At 45.0% G+C, this 15,000-nt stretch overlaps 1 protein-coding gene across 1 annotated transcript in view; it reads left to right on the forward strand.

The window, feature by feature from the left end:
* The first annotated feature begins 9,970 nt into the window (after positions 1 to 9,970).
* map1b (microtubule-associated protein 1B) overlaps positions 9,971 to 15,000 on the forward strand; it is a 36,999-nt gene continuing 31,969 nt past the window's right edge. Inside the window, exon 1 of the mRNA XM_076283238.1 lies at positions 9,971 to 10,157. Coding sequence (XP_076139353.1) covers positions 9,971 to 10,157 — 187 coding nt within the window. The remainder of the gene's footprint in view (positions 10,158 to 15,000) is intronic.

A 15,000-nucleotide genomic window follows, 5' to 3' on the forward strand; every position in this document is an offset into this window, starting at 1 on the left:
CACTGTTCAATGTTATATTACACCTCTTTTATATGTGTGGTGTATGTGTGTGTGCGTGCCTATGTGTGTGTGTGTGTGTATGCTGATTGTGTGTTTGCGTGTGTAGGTGCTGATTACTGTATGTGTGTGTGTGTGTGTGTGTGCTGATTGTGTGTGTGTGTGCTGATTGTCTGTGTGCTGATTATGTGTGTATGTATGTGTGTGTGCTGATTGTGTGTGTGCTGATTATGTGTGTGTGTGTGGTAATTAAGTGTGTATGTGTGTGTGCGTGTGTGTGTGCTAATTATGTGTGTGTGCGTGTGTGTGTGTGCGTGCTGATTATGTGTGTGTGTGTGTGTGTGCTGATTGTGTGTGTGTGTGTGTGTGTGCTGATTGTGTGTGTGCATGCGTGTGTGCTGATTATGTGTGTGTGTGTGTGTGTGTGCTGACTGCTTGTATGCACACATATGCTCATAGTGCCCCTGCAGTAGTTGGCTCTCCTCCGCAGTGTGTTTCAGCATAACACCCCAGTGAGTCACAGGCTATAGCTTCATCCGTCAGGACGGGGGAGCTCTCTAACGACTCTTATTGTGCTGGCTATAGCTCCATTTTCTTTTACTCTTGACTTGAAGTCAGAACTTGAAAAACCACTTAGCTTGTTTGTTATTCCAGTAGGCCTATCATGTCTGCTGTGTCCATTTGTTTGTCCATGTGCAGGATTTTACTAAAATGATTAACCAATTATCATGAAACCTGGTGGACTTGCTTTTGCATTTATACTCTGGAAGAAGCTGTTACTTTTTGGAACATCTCCAGTTCATGACTCCATTACTTTAGTTCCACTTGTTGTGAGATATGGCATCTGGCCTTGGTGGAGGTCTAACTCATGCTCTCTGAGTGCCCTTTTAGTAAATATTTTATTTGTTCAATACTTGAAAACATGGACCCTAACAGTAAAGGCGAAAGACAAGATTTCAGAGAACTTAGATTTAAGAGGCTCTTCTCCTTCACTTTAAATAATTTTAAAAACACCTGCAACTCCTCAGATGTGTTCTTTTTCTCCTTTATAGGGTGGTACATCTGGTGGAGGTCATTTTCTGGTGGGGTAATAATCTGGTGGAGGTCATTCTCTGGTGGGGTAATAATCTGGTGGGATTAATAATCTGTGAATTCCTGCTCTGCTGCTCTCTCTCCATTAGTTTTCAGGCGGCTAGCAGATTGCCTAGTCAGCGGGGCATAAGGAGAGAGCGGGTAGACACATCAAACCGACACACACACACACACACACACACACACACACACACACACACACAACGGATACATCAAACACACCCTCAGACAGTCAGCTGAGGGTCAGAGAATCTCACAGAGAAATGGACACAGTCAGATGGACACACACACACACACACACACATACACATAGAGGCAACAGACACACACACACAGACTACACAAAACAAAAAAACACATCAAACACACACACACACACACCCACAACAGGCACATCAAACACCGAGGGTCAGAGAATCTCACAGAGAAATGGGCACAGTCAGATGGAGACACACACACAATAGAGGGAGACAGACACACACACACACAGACAGACAGACAGACTGACAGACAGACACACACACACACACAAACAGGCAAACAGGCACACACACACACACACACACACACACACATATACAGACAGGCAGACAGACAGACTGTCACACACACACACACACACATGCACACACATCACCCAGACAGCACCCTCTAGCCTGTCTGTAAATGACTAGCAAAATCATTGTGTATGTTGCCATGGCGATTACAGCAGCTTAATCTAATGCCCTGTTCAGCAGCAGGGGGCAGATGGCGCTAGCTGGGGCAGTGCGCCATGGCAACTAACTCCATTAGGTATCCCGCCACTGGTGATTCTGTGCTTCTGAGTTTGAACACGGCTTCTAAGACTTCCTCTTACAGTCACTGCAGCAAACCGGCGTTTATCTTCCAATGTTCATCTTCCTCCTCAAATCTCAACGATGTCTTAAGCTTGTATGGTTCCGCTGTGTGTGTGTGTTGTCACGGCCTTGCCTGGCTCCTCCTCCTTTCTGTGTGCTGCGTCTGTCTCCTACAGGTGAGCTGGGCGCAGGTGTATGGAGTCGCACTAATTGCTTCCTGGTCTGGGCCTTTAAAAGCACTTCAGACGAGACCGGGTGGTCGACCGCCGCCGCTCCGTCTCTCCCGCATCGTTTAGGATTTTGTTTTGCTTATTCACTACACAGCATTACACTGACTGCTTACACTTTTATTTTCCAAAATACAACTCCATCACTGACTTTACTTAATCCATTCTGTTAAAGTCTATTCATTTAATAAATCTAATATATATATCGCTATCCGCGTGTGGCCTTTCCCTTCTCTGTTGCTTGCTTTGAGCCAGGCGTGTAACAGATTTGGGGGCTCGTCCGGGATTTTGAACCATCGATTGGTAAATATGCGTTTTTTTGCATTTCTCAATGGGTTTTGAGTAGTTAATGTTCGTTGTTAAACGCACGAAGTATTGTAGGCCGTTTTGATTAACGTGTCAAATTTGTTGGCTGTGTTCGGATCCTGCGGAGATCCGGATACAGTTCAAGTTTGATTGGGCATTTAACGCATTAGAAAATATTGGGAAAGACACACGCGAATCCGTTTAATTGGGTTTGGAAATTGTGTTACGTTACGTCGGTGCGGGAGACAAGGAGACAATTTGGTTCGTTTGTGCCTGGGGTTGTTTAAAATATAGCCAGGTTAAAGTATTGGCGGTGGTCCATTGTTGGGTAAGTTCGCTGTGTTTGCAAGACAGAATGATTTGTAATTAATTGATAGTGTAGCCATCGGAGCTTTGCGAACCCCTGCTAAGCGTTTAAAACGCTTGTTTGTTATTTTTGTTATTTGTTTTTGTGCTATATCCTGGGCGGAGGGCACAGTCGTGGATGTCTGCTTTAACGGCATTTTGTCGGGGAAGTTAGGTGCCGCTGATATCGTGTATTAAAAATCTCTGTTCTTGGGGTATGCATGAAGTGGATCAATCTATGCAGGGCAGCTCCGTTTTTTTTTTTTTTCTTGTAGCTGCAGTGTGGGGGCCGCACTTACATTGATAAACGTGCTCATTTAAAAGTTTGGTTTAATAAGGGTTAAAAACGGCAGAAGTAATGAATGGATACTTTGGATGAATTTTTCGCTGCTCCATCAGATCAGGTTTTAGATACGTTGACTAAGGAGCAGTTGCGTAACGTTAGTGAACATTATAATTTTGAATTGGGCTTGAAAAAAAGTGCGAAGTTGGCACAGATAAGGCAGGCTGTTAGAATTAAAATGGCTGAAAGAAAAGTTCTCCCATCAATAGAGGAGTTGGAGCTTGAAGGTGCTTCAACGCCACTGACAACGTTGGGTCAGTCTCGTAATTCTGGTCTTACATTTGAACAGCAAAAAGAGTTGTTAGAAATGCAACAAAGAGAGAGAGAAGCTGAGCGCAGAGAAAGAGAAGCTGAACGTGAGGCAGAACGTAGAGAAAGAGAAGCTGAACGTGAGGCAGAACGTAGAGAGAGAGAATCTGAACGTGAGGCAGAACGAAGAGAGAAAGAAGCTGAGCGTCAACTAGAATATGATCAAATCAAAAGTGAGCGAGAAATTGCATTAGAACGTCTGAGGTTGATTGCAGAAGGAAAAATTACAGGTGATACTGGTGGCGATGTTCCGACTGGGCCAGCGCGCACCCCTGATATCTCTAATATGGCCAGGTTGCTACCCAGGTTTAATGAGAAAGATCCGGATGTGTTCTTTTCACTGTTTGAAAGTGTGGCAGATGATCGTGGTTGGAGCGATTCTGAACGAACGTTGTTACTCCAGAGTGTTTTTGTTGGAAAAGCGCAGGAGGCGTTTATTGCTTTGTCGGTGCCTGAAAGAAAGATTTATAAAAGTGTGAAAGATGCTGTGCTTAAAGTATATGAGTTAGTTCCAGAAGCATATAGACTGCGATTTCGTAATTGGAAGAAGGGAGAAAAGCAGACTTATACAGAGGTAGCAAGGGAGCTGAATTGTCATTTCAACCGTTGGTGCGCTGCAGTAGGCATTTCTACCTTTGAGGAGTTGTGCAATTTAATTGTTTTAGAGCAATTTAGAAACATCCTCCCTGATCGAATTGCAATCTATATAAATGAGCGGAAGGTAACAACAGCAGCAGACGCCGCAGTTTTATCTGATGAATATGTTTTAACGCACAGGCATAATTTTAAAGAGTATCGTTCGGATAGAGGTTACCACGAGCAGCTCTTTGGACGTTTCAGCGAACGTTCAGGATTTTCTAGCACTCCCACTAGTCGGTCTGTTGCCAAAAAAACATCTTATCGTGGCAGAGCAGATCCAGACTCTTGCCATTATTGTTTAGAAAAGGGGCATTGGAAGAACGAGTGTCCGGTCTTGAAAGAAAGAGACCAGAGGAGCAAACCTGGCGCTGCAAGACCGGTTGCGCTTGCTGTTTCTGATGTGCGCTCAAAGTTTGAAATCTTCCACACAGAGATTAGGTCTAACCCTGATGTGGGTGTGGCCTCATCTAACTTGTCTGCTGATAACCTGGTTGGATCTAGCCTGTATAGCCGTTCTGATGTAATTGAAGCACATGCCAATGATTACTCTCCTTTCATTTCAGATGGTTTTGTGTCGTTGGTGGGCCGTTCTGCGAAGGTGCCAGTTAAAATTCTCAGAGATACAGGGGCATCTGAATCTTTTCTTCTCGGGTCTGTTTTGCCTTTCTCTAATGACTCTAGCACAGGGGCTAATATCTTAGTGAGGGGAATGGGGTTGCAGGTTGTTACTGTTCCCCTGCACAGGATTGAGCTTCAGTCTGATCTGGTGCAGGGTGAGGTCATCATTGCAGTTTGCCCTTCATTGCCTGTGAATGGCGTACATCTGATCTTAGGTAATAACTTGGCTGTGATTAAGAGTGTTTCATCTATTCCACCAGATTCGGATAGCCGTATGGAGAGCTTACCTGAGGTGTTCACTGCATGTGCAGCAAGGTGTGCCATGAACCGTGCCTCTGAAACTGAGGTTCTAGAGAGAAATCACGAACCTGATTTGCAGCCTATTGTCTTGCCAGATTTGCCACCTTCTTTGTCACTTAGTGATTTCGTTACAGCTCAGAAGGAGGACGTATCATTGAGTGAACTGTTTGCTAGAGTTTTGCCTGTTGAGAAGCTACCTAGTGCAGTGTGGGGTTATTTTGTTCAGGATGGCCTGATGGTCCGTAAGTGGATGCCTCAGATCAACGGTGTGGTTGAGGATCCTGTTTTCCAGATAGTAGTGCCTGTGAAGTTTAGGGACTTGGTGCTACAGACAGCTCATGGTGATGTAGCTGGCCATTTGGGTGTGCGCAAGACGTACGACAGACTTATGAAGTACTTCTATTGGCCTTGGCTAAAGAAGGATGTGGCATGCTTCATTAAGATCTGTCATACATGTCGGGTAACTGAAAAGCCGAGTCAAGTGATCAAGCCAGCTCCATTTGACCTTATTCCATCTTTAGGGACCCCATTTGAACATTGTGCTAATTGTGTAGCTGAACCGAGAGTGTTCAGTCCTGGAGATCAGAGTCTGGCATTGTTGCCGATAACCGTTTCCCCCTTCCTTGAAAAACACATAGGTCCCTACACGGTTGTTCGGCAGCTGTCAGACCTGAACTATTTAGTTTCGACCCCTGATCGTAGGTGTTCAACGCAGCTCTACCATGTTTTGAAACCAGATTACGGCAGGTCTCCAGTTTCTGGGGCAGCAGGGACTGGTGACCTGGATACACCATGCACACACCTCATTGAGCACAACACTGATGTAGGTGACACCTATTGGTTAAGACAACGTGGTCTTTATCTGGTGTCACCGGAGGAACAGCAGTCCCTGGAGACAGGGGTGAAGTATCTACTGGAGAGTGGTTTGACAACATCCTCTTTTTCAGTTTATGCTTCACCTTGCGTAAAAGGGTACTATCATTTCCCATTATCGCCTCAGGTTTGGTTTGGCCACAAGGGTGCTAGTACCATGCCTCTACAGAGGGATAAGCAATGTGGAGATGGGCCGGTATGTTCTCTCACCAGAAGGTTAAATGGCCATTTGTCAAGTAATTTGACTAAGTGGGAAAAATTTGGTGTGTTTTTGGGTGGAGGTGCTGTTCTATTCACTATCTTGTCAGATCATCCAATAACGTTTATACATTCTCTAAAGAGCCCAAGTCGCCGCCTTATGCGCTGGGCATTAGTTTTGTTCAATCATATAGCCTACTGATCTGGCACATTCGGTGCGTAGACAACGTCATAGTTGACGCCTTGTCTCATGCCTTAGTGAGCCAGAATGAGTGTCTTGTCCTGTCTATTCTCTCTCTACCTGGTAGCTCCCATCTCTTTCTCTGCCTAGTCTCCTTAAAATTTGGCTTTCCAGGTACCGGGACTTGCTGGAGCCTTGGGTTCGAGGGAGGGTAGTTGGAACTACTGGGGAGGGATTGAGTGGATGGGGCCTGCTGGACTCCAGTAACCATTTTGCATCTGCTTTGCAGGCTTGGGCGGAGTGTCCAAGCCATAACCCCTAGACAAAGTTGAGTACTTTTAACATTTAGAAAAAAAAAATGTTTATCGATGTAGAAAAAAAAAAATATATATTGATATGTGAGATGTATGTTAGACATTTGATATGTTTGTTCTATGTTTGGGTGCTGGAGGAGGGGTGCGTAATTTCCAGAGTCTCTCTTTGAGAGACCTCTGTCTTAAGGGGGGAGGTGTCACGGCCTTGCCTGGCTCATCCTCCTTTCTGTGTGCTGCGTCTGTCTCCTACAGGTGAGCTGAGTGCAGGGGTATGGAGTCGCACTAATTGCTTCCTGGTCTGGGCCTTTAAAAGCACTTCAGACGAGACCGGGTGTTGGACCGCCGCCGCTCCGTCTCTCCCGCATCGTTTAGGATTTTGTTTTGCTTATTCACTACACAACATTACACTGACTGCTTACACTTTTATTTTCCAAAATACAACTCCATCACTGACTTTACTTAATCCATTCTGTTAAAGTCTATTCATTTAATAAATCTAATATATATATCGCTATCCGCGTGTGGCCTTTCCCTTCTCTGTTGCTTGCTTTGAGCCAGGCGTGTAACAGTGTGCATGGGCGTGTGTGTGTGTGTGTGTATGGGCGTGTGTGTGTGTGTGTGTGTGTGTGTATATGGCCATCTGTGTGTGTGTATGCGTGTGTGTGTGTGTGTGTGTGTGTGTGTGTGTGCATGTGTATGTGTGTGTGTGTGTGTGTGTGCGTATGTGTGTGTGTGTGTGTGTGTGTGCGTGTGTATGTGTGTGTGTGTGTGTGCCTGCTTTTAGTATGATGCTAATCGTGCACGCATCTCTGTGTATGCTGTGTATAATGTTCATCTTAACATGACACCTTCCTGGACTTCCCAAACTAAATATCTGATTGGTTTACCCTCAAGCCTTGACCTCTTTATAAAAACCCCACCTTCTCCACCCCACCTCCCTGGAGCCCAAACTCACCCCCTCTCCACCCCCACCCCTCCCCCTCAGCTGATTATTGGCTGACAGCTTGACAGCTCCTTACATATTTGATGAGCAGTGGGATAATATGAATGTTTGATAGGCTGCATCATCCATTCCGGGCTTGAGGAAGTCACGCCAAAACCACCAGTCTAGTCTGAGACGTAAATATTACAGTTGCTTTGGTGCGATCAGAATTGAAATCCTCAAAACTGCTTGTTCAAAATCCAAATCATTTTATCACTTCATTGCGCAGCATATCATAAAAGCAATTTCTCACAGTGTTACAGGAAATACATTTGTACATCCATGCAACTGATTTTGTACATGTCTGCTGTTTTTTTACATTTCCAATACCTAATGGTATGTAAAAATGCACTACTATACTGGTTACAAGCTGACTAGACCCACCCCATAAAACAAATAGGCCTTATTTCATCGCTTGAGTCATTACATTCCAACTTGTTACTGTAAATTTGTCATTTTTCCTTCGCACAATGTTCTAAAAGCCTTCATAATCTTTATACAAATTACAGTACGAACAGTACAGTAAAGTACAAACTTTGAAACGTATCCATCCAGTCTCTTGCAATCAATCAATGTGGTGGTGTAGCCAGTGTATTCCTGTGCTGTGTGGTGTTGTAGCCAGTACTGTATATTCCTGTGCTGTGTGGTGTTGTAGCCAGTATATTCCTGTGTTGTGTGGTGATGTAACCAGTATATTCCTGTGCTGTGTGGTGATGTAACCAGTATATTCCTGTGTGGTGGTGGTGTAGCCAGTGAGTCCCTGTGTTGTGTGGTGATGTAGCTCATAGTTGCACATTCAGCTGCAGCACATTCACAAATGCTCTCATTTACAGTGACATGGTCGCCATGGGAGCGTCTCTGAGCATCTTTGCCGTGCGTGGCGCTGCCAGATGACTTTGATCCACTCGCTGGTCTAGAGGTACTGCTGCCAAAAACAACATGCCCTGTTTAAAGCTGACTCAGTCGTGGAGCCCATCTTGCACAGGTAAATCCAAACAGGGACCAGACATGAGCAACACTAGGGCCAAATCAGGGCCAGATTAGGCTGCTGTCTAGTTGCTAACACAGCAGACTAGAATTCCACCGGCTCCTAACAACCCAGTTCCTCACTGCCAACGATTACATCATCAAAGCGAGACAGAGCATTGCTCACCTCCAGCCCTCTCACTGCTGCCACTACAACAGTGAATAATTTAATAATTAAACCAACAGGGTTCTATTTCGATCACATTCAATTATAACCACACGCGTTCTTTCAGGCTTTGACACACATACTGTGCAGCCTCTGTCTTGACTACTTTGATTTGCTTTTGATGTCAGCATCTCCTTAAAAAGTCCTTCATGTCTTACCACTAAAAAGGCAGAGAATGACAACTGGTTGGGGAAACCCAAAAAGCAGAAACAAGAAACAAAAAACGCAGTTTGGCACACAGACAGGGGTATGCATGAAATACAGACAGACAGACAGATATTACATACATATACACATACATATATTACATTCATAAACAGACAGAAATATAGATAGATAGCCAGATAGATAGATAGATAGATAGATAGACAGATATGCTATCTAACAATCCATCCTTTTCTTTTCCTTGACTCTACATTTTTATTTAATCACATCCTATTTATTCTGAAAATCATATTGCATTTTCTGGAATTGTATTATTGTAAAGTGAGAGTTTCATGGATGTATTTTATAATACAATTTAAACCCTGACCTGTGTGTGTGTATGTGGAGAGAGAGAGAGAGCAAGAGAGAGAGAGATGTTTTATTTATCAGTTCAATTGCTGTGCAGGGGACCATTTCACCTTGGGAATTGGAAATTGTGGATGGAAACACCAATACGACTTTCACCTGTCATTGTTGTTTACAATTGGAAGTAAAACCGCTTTGCCTACATTGTCTAGTGCCAGAGATCATACTGCTTTCAGTTGGGTTGATTATTCACATCTTATTTGATACAGTCTCTTAACCTTGAGTAATCAGTAGTGTTCAGATTTCAAAACACAAACACAATGCAAAATATATTATTCTAATCTTATGACACAATGCCACTTAGTTTCTTGCTCTTTGGACCTGTATAATTTGAAGTAACAGAATGTGATTGGTGTTTATACGCGAAATCATTTACATGTTGACGGCTTTCCGGAGATGTGGTTCGCTAGACGTGACATCAATCTGCGAGAGGACGAACGAATGCACGCACACCGTCTTTCCGTGAGTGTCGCTGAACTCAGTGACACGCGGTGTCTGGCAGTATAAAAGAGCGAGCCACTCCTTCTGAAGCTTCTACTGTACGTTTAGCAGCATCCGTTCTCCAGCTGTACCGTACAGGCGGAGAGTGTGTGAGAGTGTGTGTGCTGTGCGCGTGAGTGAGAGGGAGAGTGCGTGCGCCTCGAGAGGATGGCGACGCTCGTGGAATCCGCAGACATTACTGAGCCCTTATGCGGCAGCACCTTGAAGATGTCTTCCCCATCCCCATCGAACCTCTCGTATCGCTTTGATGACAGCAGATTTTATCTGCTGGTGGTGGTCGGGGAGATCATCAGCGAGGAGCATTTGCGGTGTGCCATTGCGGACATTGAGAAAGGTAAGAGTGCGCAGGCTAACATGTTGTAAGGTAAATCGCTGCTTTTGTTTGGTCATAGGGATTGCAAGCACACCGTGCTTAACGTAGATCATTCTGATTGCAGTTCCCTGTGGATTGACACTATCCCTACTTGTAGATCTTTCGCGTTTTTGGTTTTGCATCTCTTTACCACAATGTTTATGTTTTCATCATACCTCGGCTTTAGTTTGTGTGTCAGCAACATGTTTTAGAAGCGGGTTCTCTGTCCATGACACAGGGGACTCTCACTTTGGATTGGATATATGCCGGCCACCGGCTCATTGTTTTCTAGCGCGAAGTGATGGAGAGAGCAACACAGCCCCTCCCTGTTTGATAACTCTCAATCTGCGGGTAATCTAGCACAAATCAAACGGATGGCCATCAGCCATACTCGGCACCCCTTCCTGCTGCACTGACCTGCCGTTCGTGAGAGATGCACCTCGGCTCGTAAATCAGATTGATTACTGATGCAGTTGTGTAGTTGCTGGCCACTCCCCTGTCTGATTGAGATTTTGTTTAGCAGTAGAGAATGATTCAGCATCTTAATTACTCGTGCGCCAGTAAGACGAAGCATCTTTGACTCTGCGTCAGTATACGGGGGCAACACCTTGGCTTTTGCTCGCTTTTGTTTTGGTTCACCTGTCCTTTGTCTCATACATGGGCTTTTCTCATCACTGAAACGGCGACTTAGCTATTGGCCCACTTCTTAACAAGCGTGTTTTGTCGATGAAATATTTAATCACTTTATATTCATCTCAAAGTGCGTCTCTGATTGTGAGTACTTTCCTCATAATGATTAGGCAAATATGAACTTGTTTTGCAAGGTGACGCTCCCAAAGCTTTTCCAGTTACTATTGTGGGTCATAACGTAGCCCATAATACCAAAAATACTAAAATCCGGAAAGCTGATAACACGACAGGCATTATGCTCTTTTTGCTCAGCATCTCTGGGTATCTCCTGTCTCTCTCATCCTTACCGGCTAGTGGGCGTGGCCGAGGCCGCACTGCGGTCTCTACGGAAAGTCAGAGGGGCCTGTTCTGCTTGAAAGGCAATTCAGTGGACAGCAATCGTCATCTCTTGCTCAGACAAGCTAAATGGGAAGCGTAGTGCATTTACTCTCTTAACTGTTATGTTACTGTCTGAATGATTCTGTGAAGAAACATTTATTTCAGCATGATGTTTTTATACTGTAGGCCCAATTCACGAGGACGGTAAAAGCTGGACGAGACAATGGTCAATCAGTGTGTCTCTGTGTTCTGTGAAACAGCCACCACAATATTAGTTTTGTTTTGATTTATCTCTTTTTATAGTCATCTATGTGGAATCAAAATACATTTGTGTGGCACATGCATAGGACTATTACATTTTAATAAGCCTTTATTCACATACATCTCTCTGTATAATATGCTATGAACATATTCATTCACATAATGTCTCAAACAATCAAGTCAAGTCAAATCACGTCATTTTATTCAAATAGCACATTTAGAAACAGCAGAGTTGACCCAAAGTGCTTCACAGTTTTGTAGATAGTACAACATAAGATAATAAAATCATAAAATAAGATAAAAAAATTATAATAAATAAACATTTGAGGAGCAAGGAGTTAATTTAAAAAAAAATCAAGAGGTGCAGAGCAAAGGAAGAGAAGCAATGTTACAAATACAAAACAGTTGGATAAAAGCCAAATAGGGTTAAAATATAAAATAAAAAGTAATAAATAAAATTAAGAATAAGTCATCAGAATCAGAATTAAACTCACAGACTCTGATGAGTGTCTTGTACCCATGGCTTGCTGGGGTCTTCATCACTTCAGAGTTTGCTAGACCTCATTAGAGGTAGTTAAGGATATGTTTGGTTTAAACTTAAAATTCTGTTTTTAAATGTAGCAGCTTGACCATTACAAAGACATTTGATGGAAAGGACCCAGGTAAGGAATCCTGGGAGAAAAAAGAGTACTCTGCTTTATGAATGAGAGAATGGAGGAGATACACAGACGAACACAAAGTGACGCAGCATGACTGGTCCACTTCAGAGACAGTCAGCTGATCCATCCAAGACACTCTGCTGTTAGATCATCATCATCACACACACACACACTCTCTCTCTCTTTCTCTCTCTCTCTCTATCACACACACACACACACACACACACACACACACTCTCTCTCTCTCTCTCTCACACACACACACACAGGGTACATGAAAGGAGTTGGCTTGTGTTCTTCTGGGGAAGTGCTCAGGAGGAACCTGTGTACACAGATTGTCTCTCCTGGATCCTGGAACAACACTCCTCACCTCTGTCCTGCTCTGGGAAGCTATGTGCCTGGCTAGCGTTCTGGTCAGTGTGATGTCAAAACTCAAACTTCAAAACTCTGTGGAAAAAAAAACCTTTTAAACCCTAGTTACCAGTCGTGAATAATAAATGTGTATAATCATTCATTTGCTGTTATTATTTATTATTCTTGAATTTCCCCTTGGGGATCAATAAAGTATCTATCTATCTATCTATCCTAAAACAGCTACAGAGAAATGTCAAACACTGACTTGGATAGGTGTTTACGATACGATACAACTTTATTTTTTTTATATATATATATATATTTTTGGGGCTTTTTATGCCTTTAATGATAGGACAGTGGAGAGTGACAGGAAGTGAATGGGAGAGAGATTATGGGTGGGATCCAGAAAGGACCACGGGGCGGGAATCGAACCCGGGTCGCTGGCGTACGGTGCATGTGCCCCAGCCAGTTGCGCCACAGCTGGGGCCCAATACAACTTATTTTGTCAGTTTGTGGGCAGCTCATTTAAGTATAGGAGGACTGCATACAAAGGACAGAAACAATAGATAGATAGATAGATAGATAGATAGATACTTTATTGATCCCCAAGGGGAAATTCAAGGTCTCAGTAGCATACAGACATCACACACAACATGCACTTACAGCAGAAATGGTAAGTATAAGTATAAACATATAACAAAACTCCACTGTACAATAGAGACAGTAGAAGATAAGAAAAACTAACAAAACTAAATACTAAATATACTATATAAATTAAATAAAAAAATCCACAGTGTGCTTGAGGGTGATCAAGCATGAGACGCTTGCAGGGGCCGGGACTGGCCTGTAGTTCTGTGTGCATGGTGAGGTGCTCAAGAGAGTGAGTGTCATGGTGAAGGTGCAAAAACCTACATACATGTAGATATACATGTAGGACATAAAGCATCAACAGACAAACATGAAACTTAGCCACACATGACAGGATCAACAGAAAAACATGAAACATAGCTCCAAAGATAGTATCAAGCATGACAGAAGACAATATATTACAGAGGCTACATCAATACATCCAAACTTTCGACATTGCATCCGTGGATAAATATTGCACTAGATCTTAATGTTTGAGTTGCCCCATTCAACGCTATTGAGAAACGTTAATGACCAGACTAGCATGTCTGGCTATCTCTGCCTCCTCTCCGTACCCCACCAGCTGTGTGCTGTGGCCCTGTGGACAGACCGTGGCAGAGGCCGGAAAGAAAGCTGCCTTTCAGAAAACCATTGAAAGGACAAAACAGAAATCAATTAGTTGGTTGACCAGTGAGCGAGTGGGAGCAGGAGGAGGAGTGGGAGGAGGAGGAGGAGGAGTGGGAGGAGGAGGAGTGGGAGGAAGAGGAGGAGGAGGAGTGGGGAGAAGTGGGAGGAGGAGGAGGAGTAGGAAGAGTGAGGAGAAGTGGGAGGAGGAGGAGGAGTGGGAGGAGGAGGAGTGAGGAGAAGTGGGAGGAGGAGGAGGAGTGGGAGGAGGAGGAGTGGGAGGAAGAGGAGGAGGAGGAGGAGTGGAAGCAGGAGTGGGAGGAGGAGGAGGAGGAGTGGGGAGAAGTGGGAGGAGGAGGAGTGGGGAGAAGTGGGAGGAGGAGTGGGAGGAAGAGGAGGAGAAGGAGGAGGAGGACTGGGGAGAAGTGGGAGGAGGAGGAGGAGTGGGAGGAGAAGTGGGAGGAGGAGGAGTGGGAGGAGGAGGAGTGAGGAGAAGTGGGAGGAGTGGGAGGAGGAGGAGTGAGGAGAAGTGGGAGGAAGAGGAGGAGTGGGAGGAGTGTGAGGAGAAGTGGGAGGGGTGGGAGGAGTGGGAAGAGGAGGAGTGAGGAGAAGTGGGAGGAGGAGTGGGAGGAGTAGGTGGTGGAGGAGGAGGAGTGGGGAGAAGTGGGAGGAGGTGGAGGAGTGGGAGGAGGAGGTGGAGTGGGAGGAGGAGGAGGAGTGGAAGCAGGAATGGGAGGAGAAGGAGGAGGAGGAGGAGGAGTGGGGAGAAGTGGGAGGAGGAGTGGGAGGAGGAGGTGGAGTGGGAGGAGGAGGAGGAGGAGGAGGAGGAGGAGTGAAAGCAGGAGTGGGAGGAGAAGGAGGAGGAGGAGGAGTGGGATGAAGAGCTGGAACTGTGAACGAGTGGGAATAGGAGGAGGAGAAAGAGGAGTGGCAGGAGGAGGATCTGGAGCTGTCAGGGAGCATGAGTTGACCAGTGAGCGGGCGAGAGTTGACCAGTGAGCAAGCAGGAGCGGGAGACGAGGAGCTGGGTACTGCAGTGGCCCTTGGTCCCGTGCCACGCCCTGCTCAGGTGGCCAGCTAAAGAGTCACTGGACACCTCACACATGCCACACCTCCTTAAGACGCCTGCTTAGCCTCCCTCAGACGCTTGCTTAGCCTCCTTCAGACGCCTGCTTAGCCTCCTTCAGACGCCTGCTTAGCCTCCTTCAGATGCCTGCTTAGACTCATTCAGACGCCTGGTTCAGTGTGGTGGAGAAACCCTGCATTGGGTAGCCTATTGTTGTTGCTAGTGT

Source organism: Alosa pseudoharengus, unplaced genomic scaffold (genome assembly GCF_046254945.1).
Source record: "Alosa pseudoharengus isolate Yale_2024_CS ecotype anadromous, Long Island Sound unplaced genomic scaffold, YU_APseudo_1.1 YU_APseudo_1.1_scf_14, whole genome shotgun sequence".
In the NCBI taxonomy this organism is placed as follows: Eukaryota; Metazoa; Chordata; class Actinopteri; order Clupeiformes; family Clupeidae; genus Alosa; species Alosa pseudoharengus.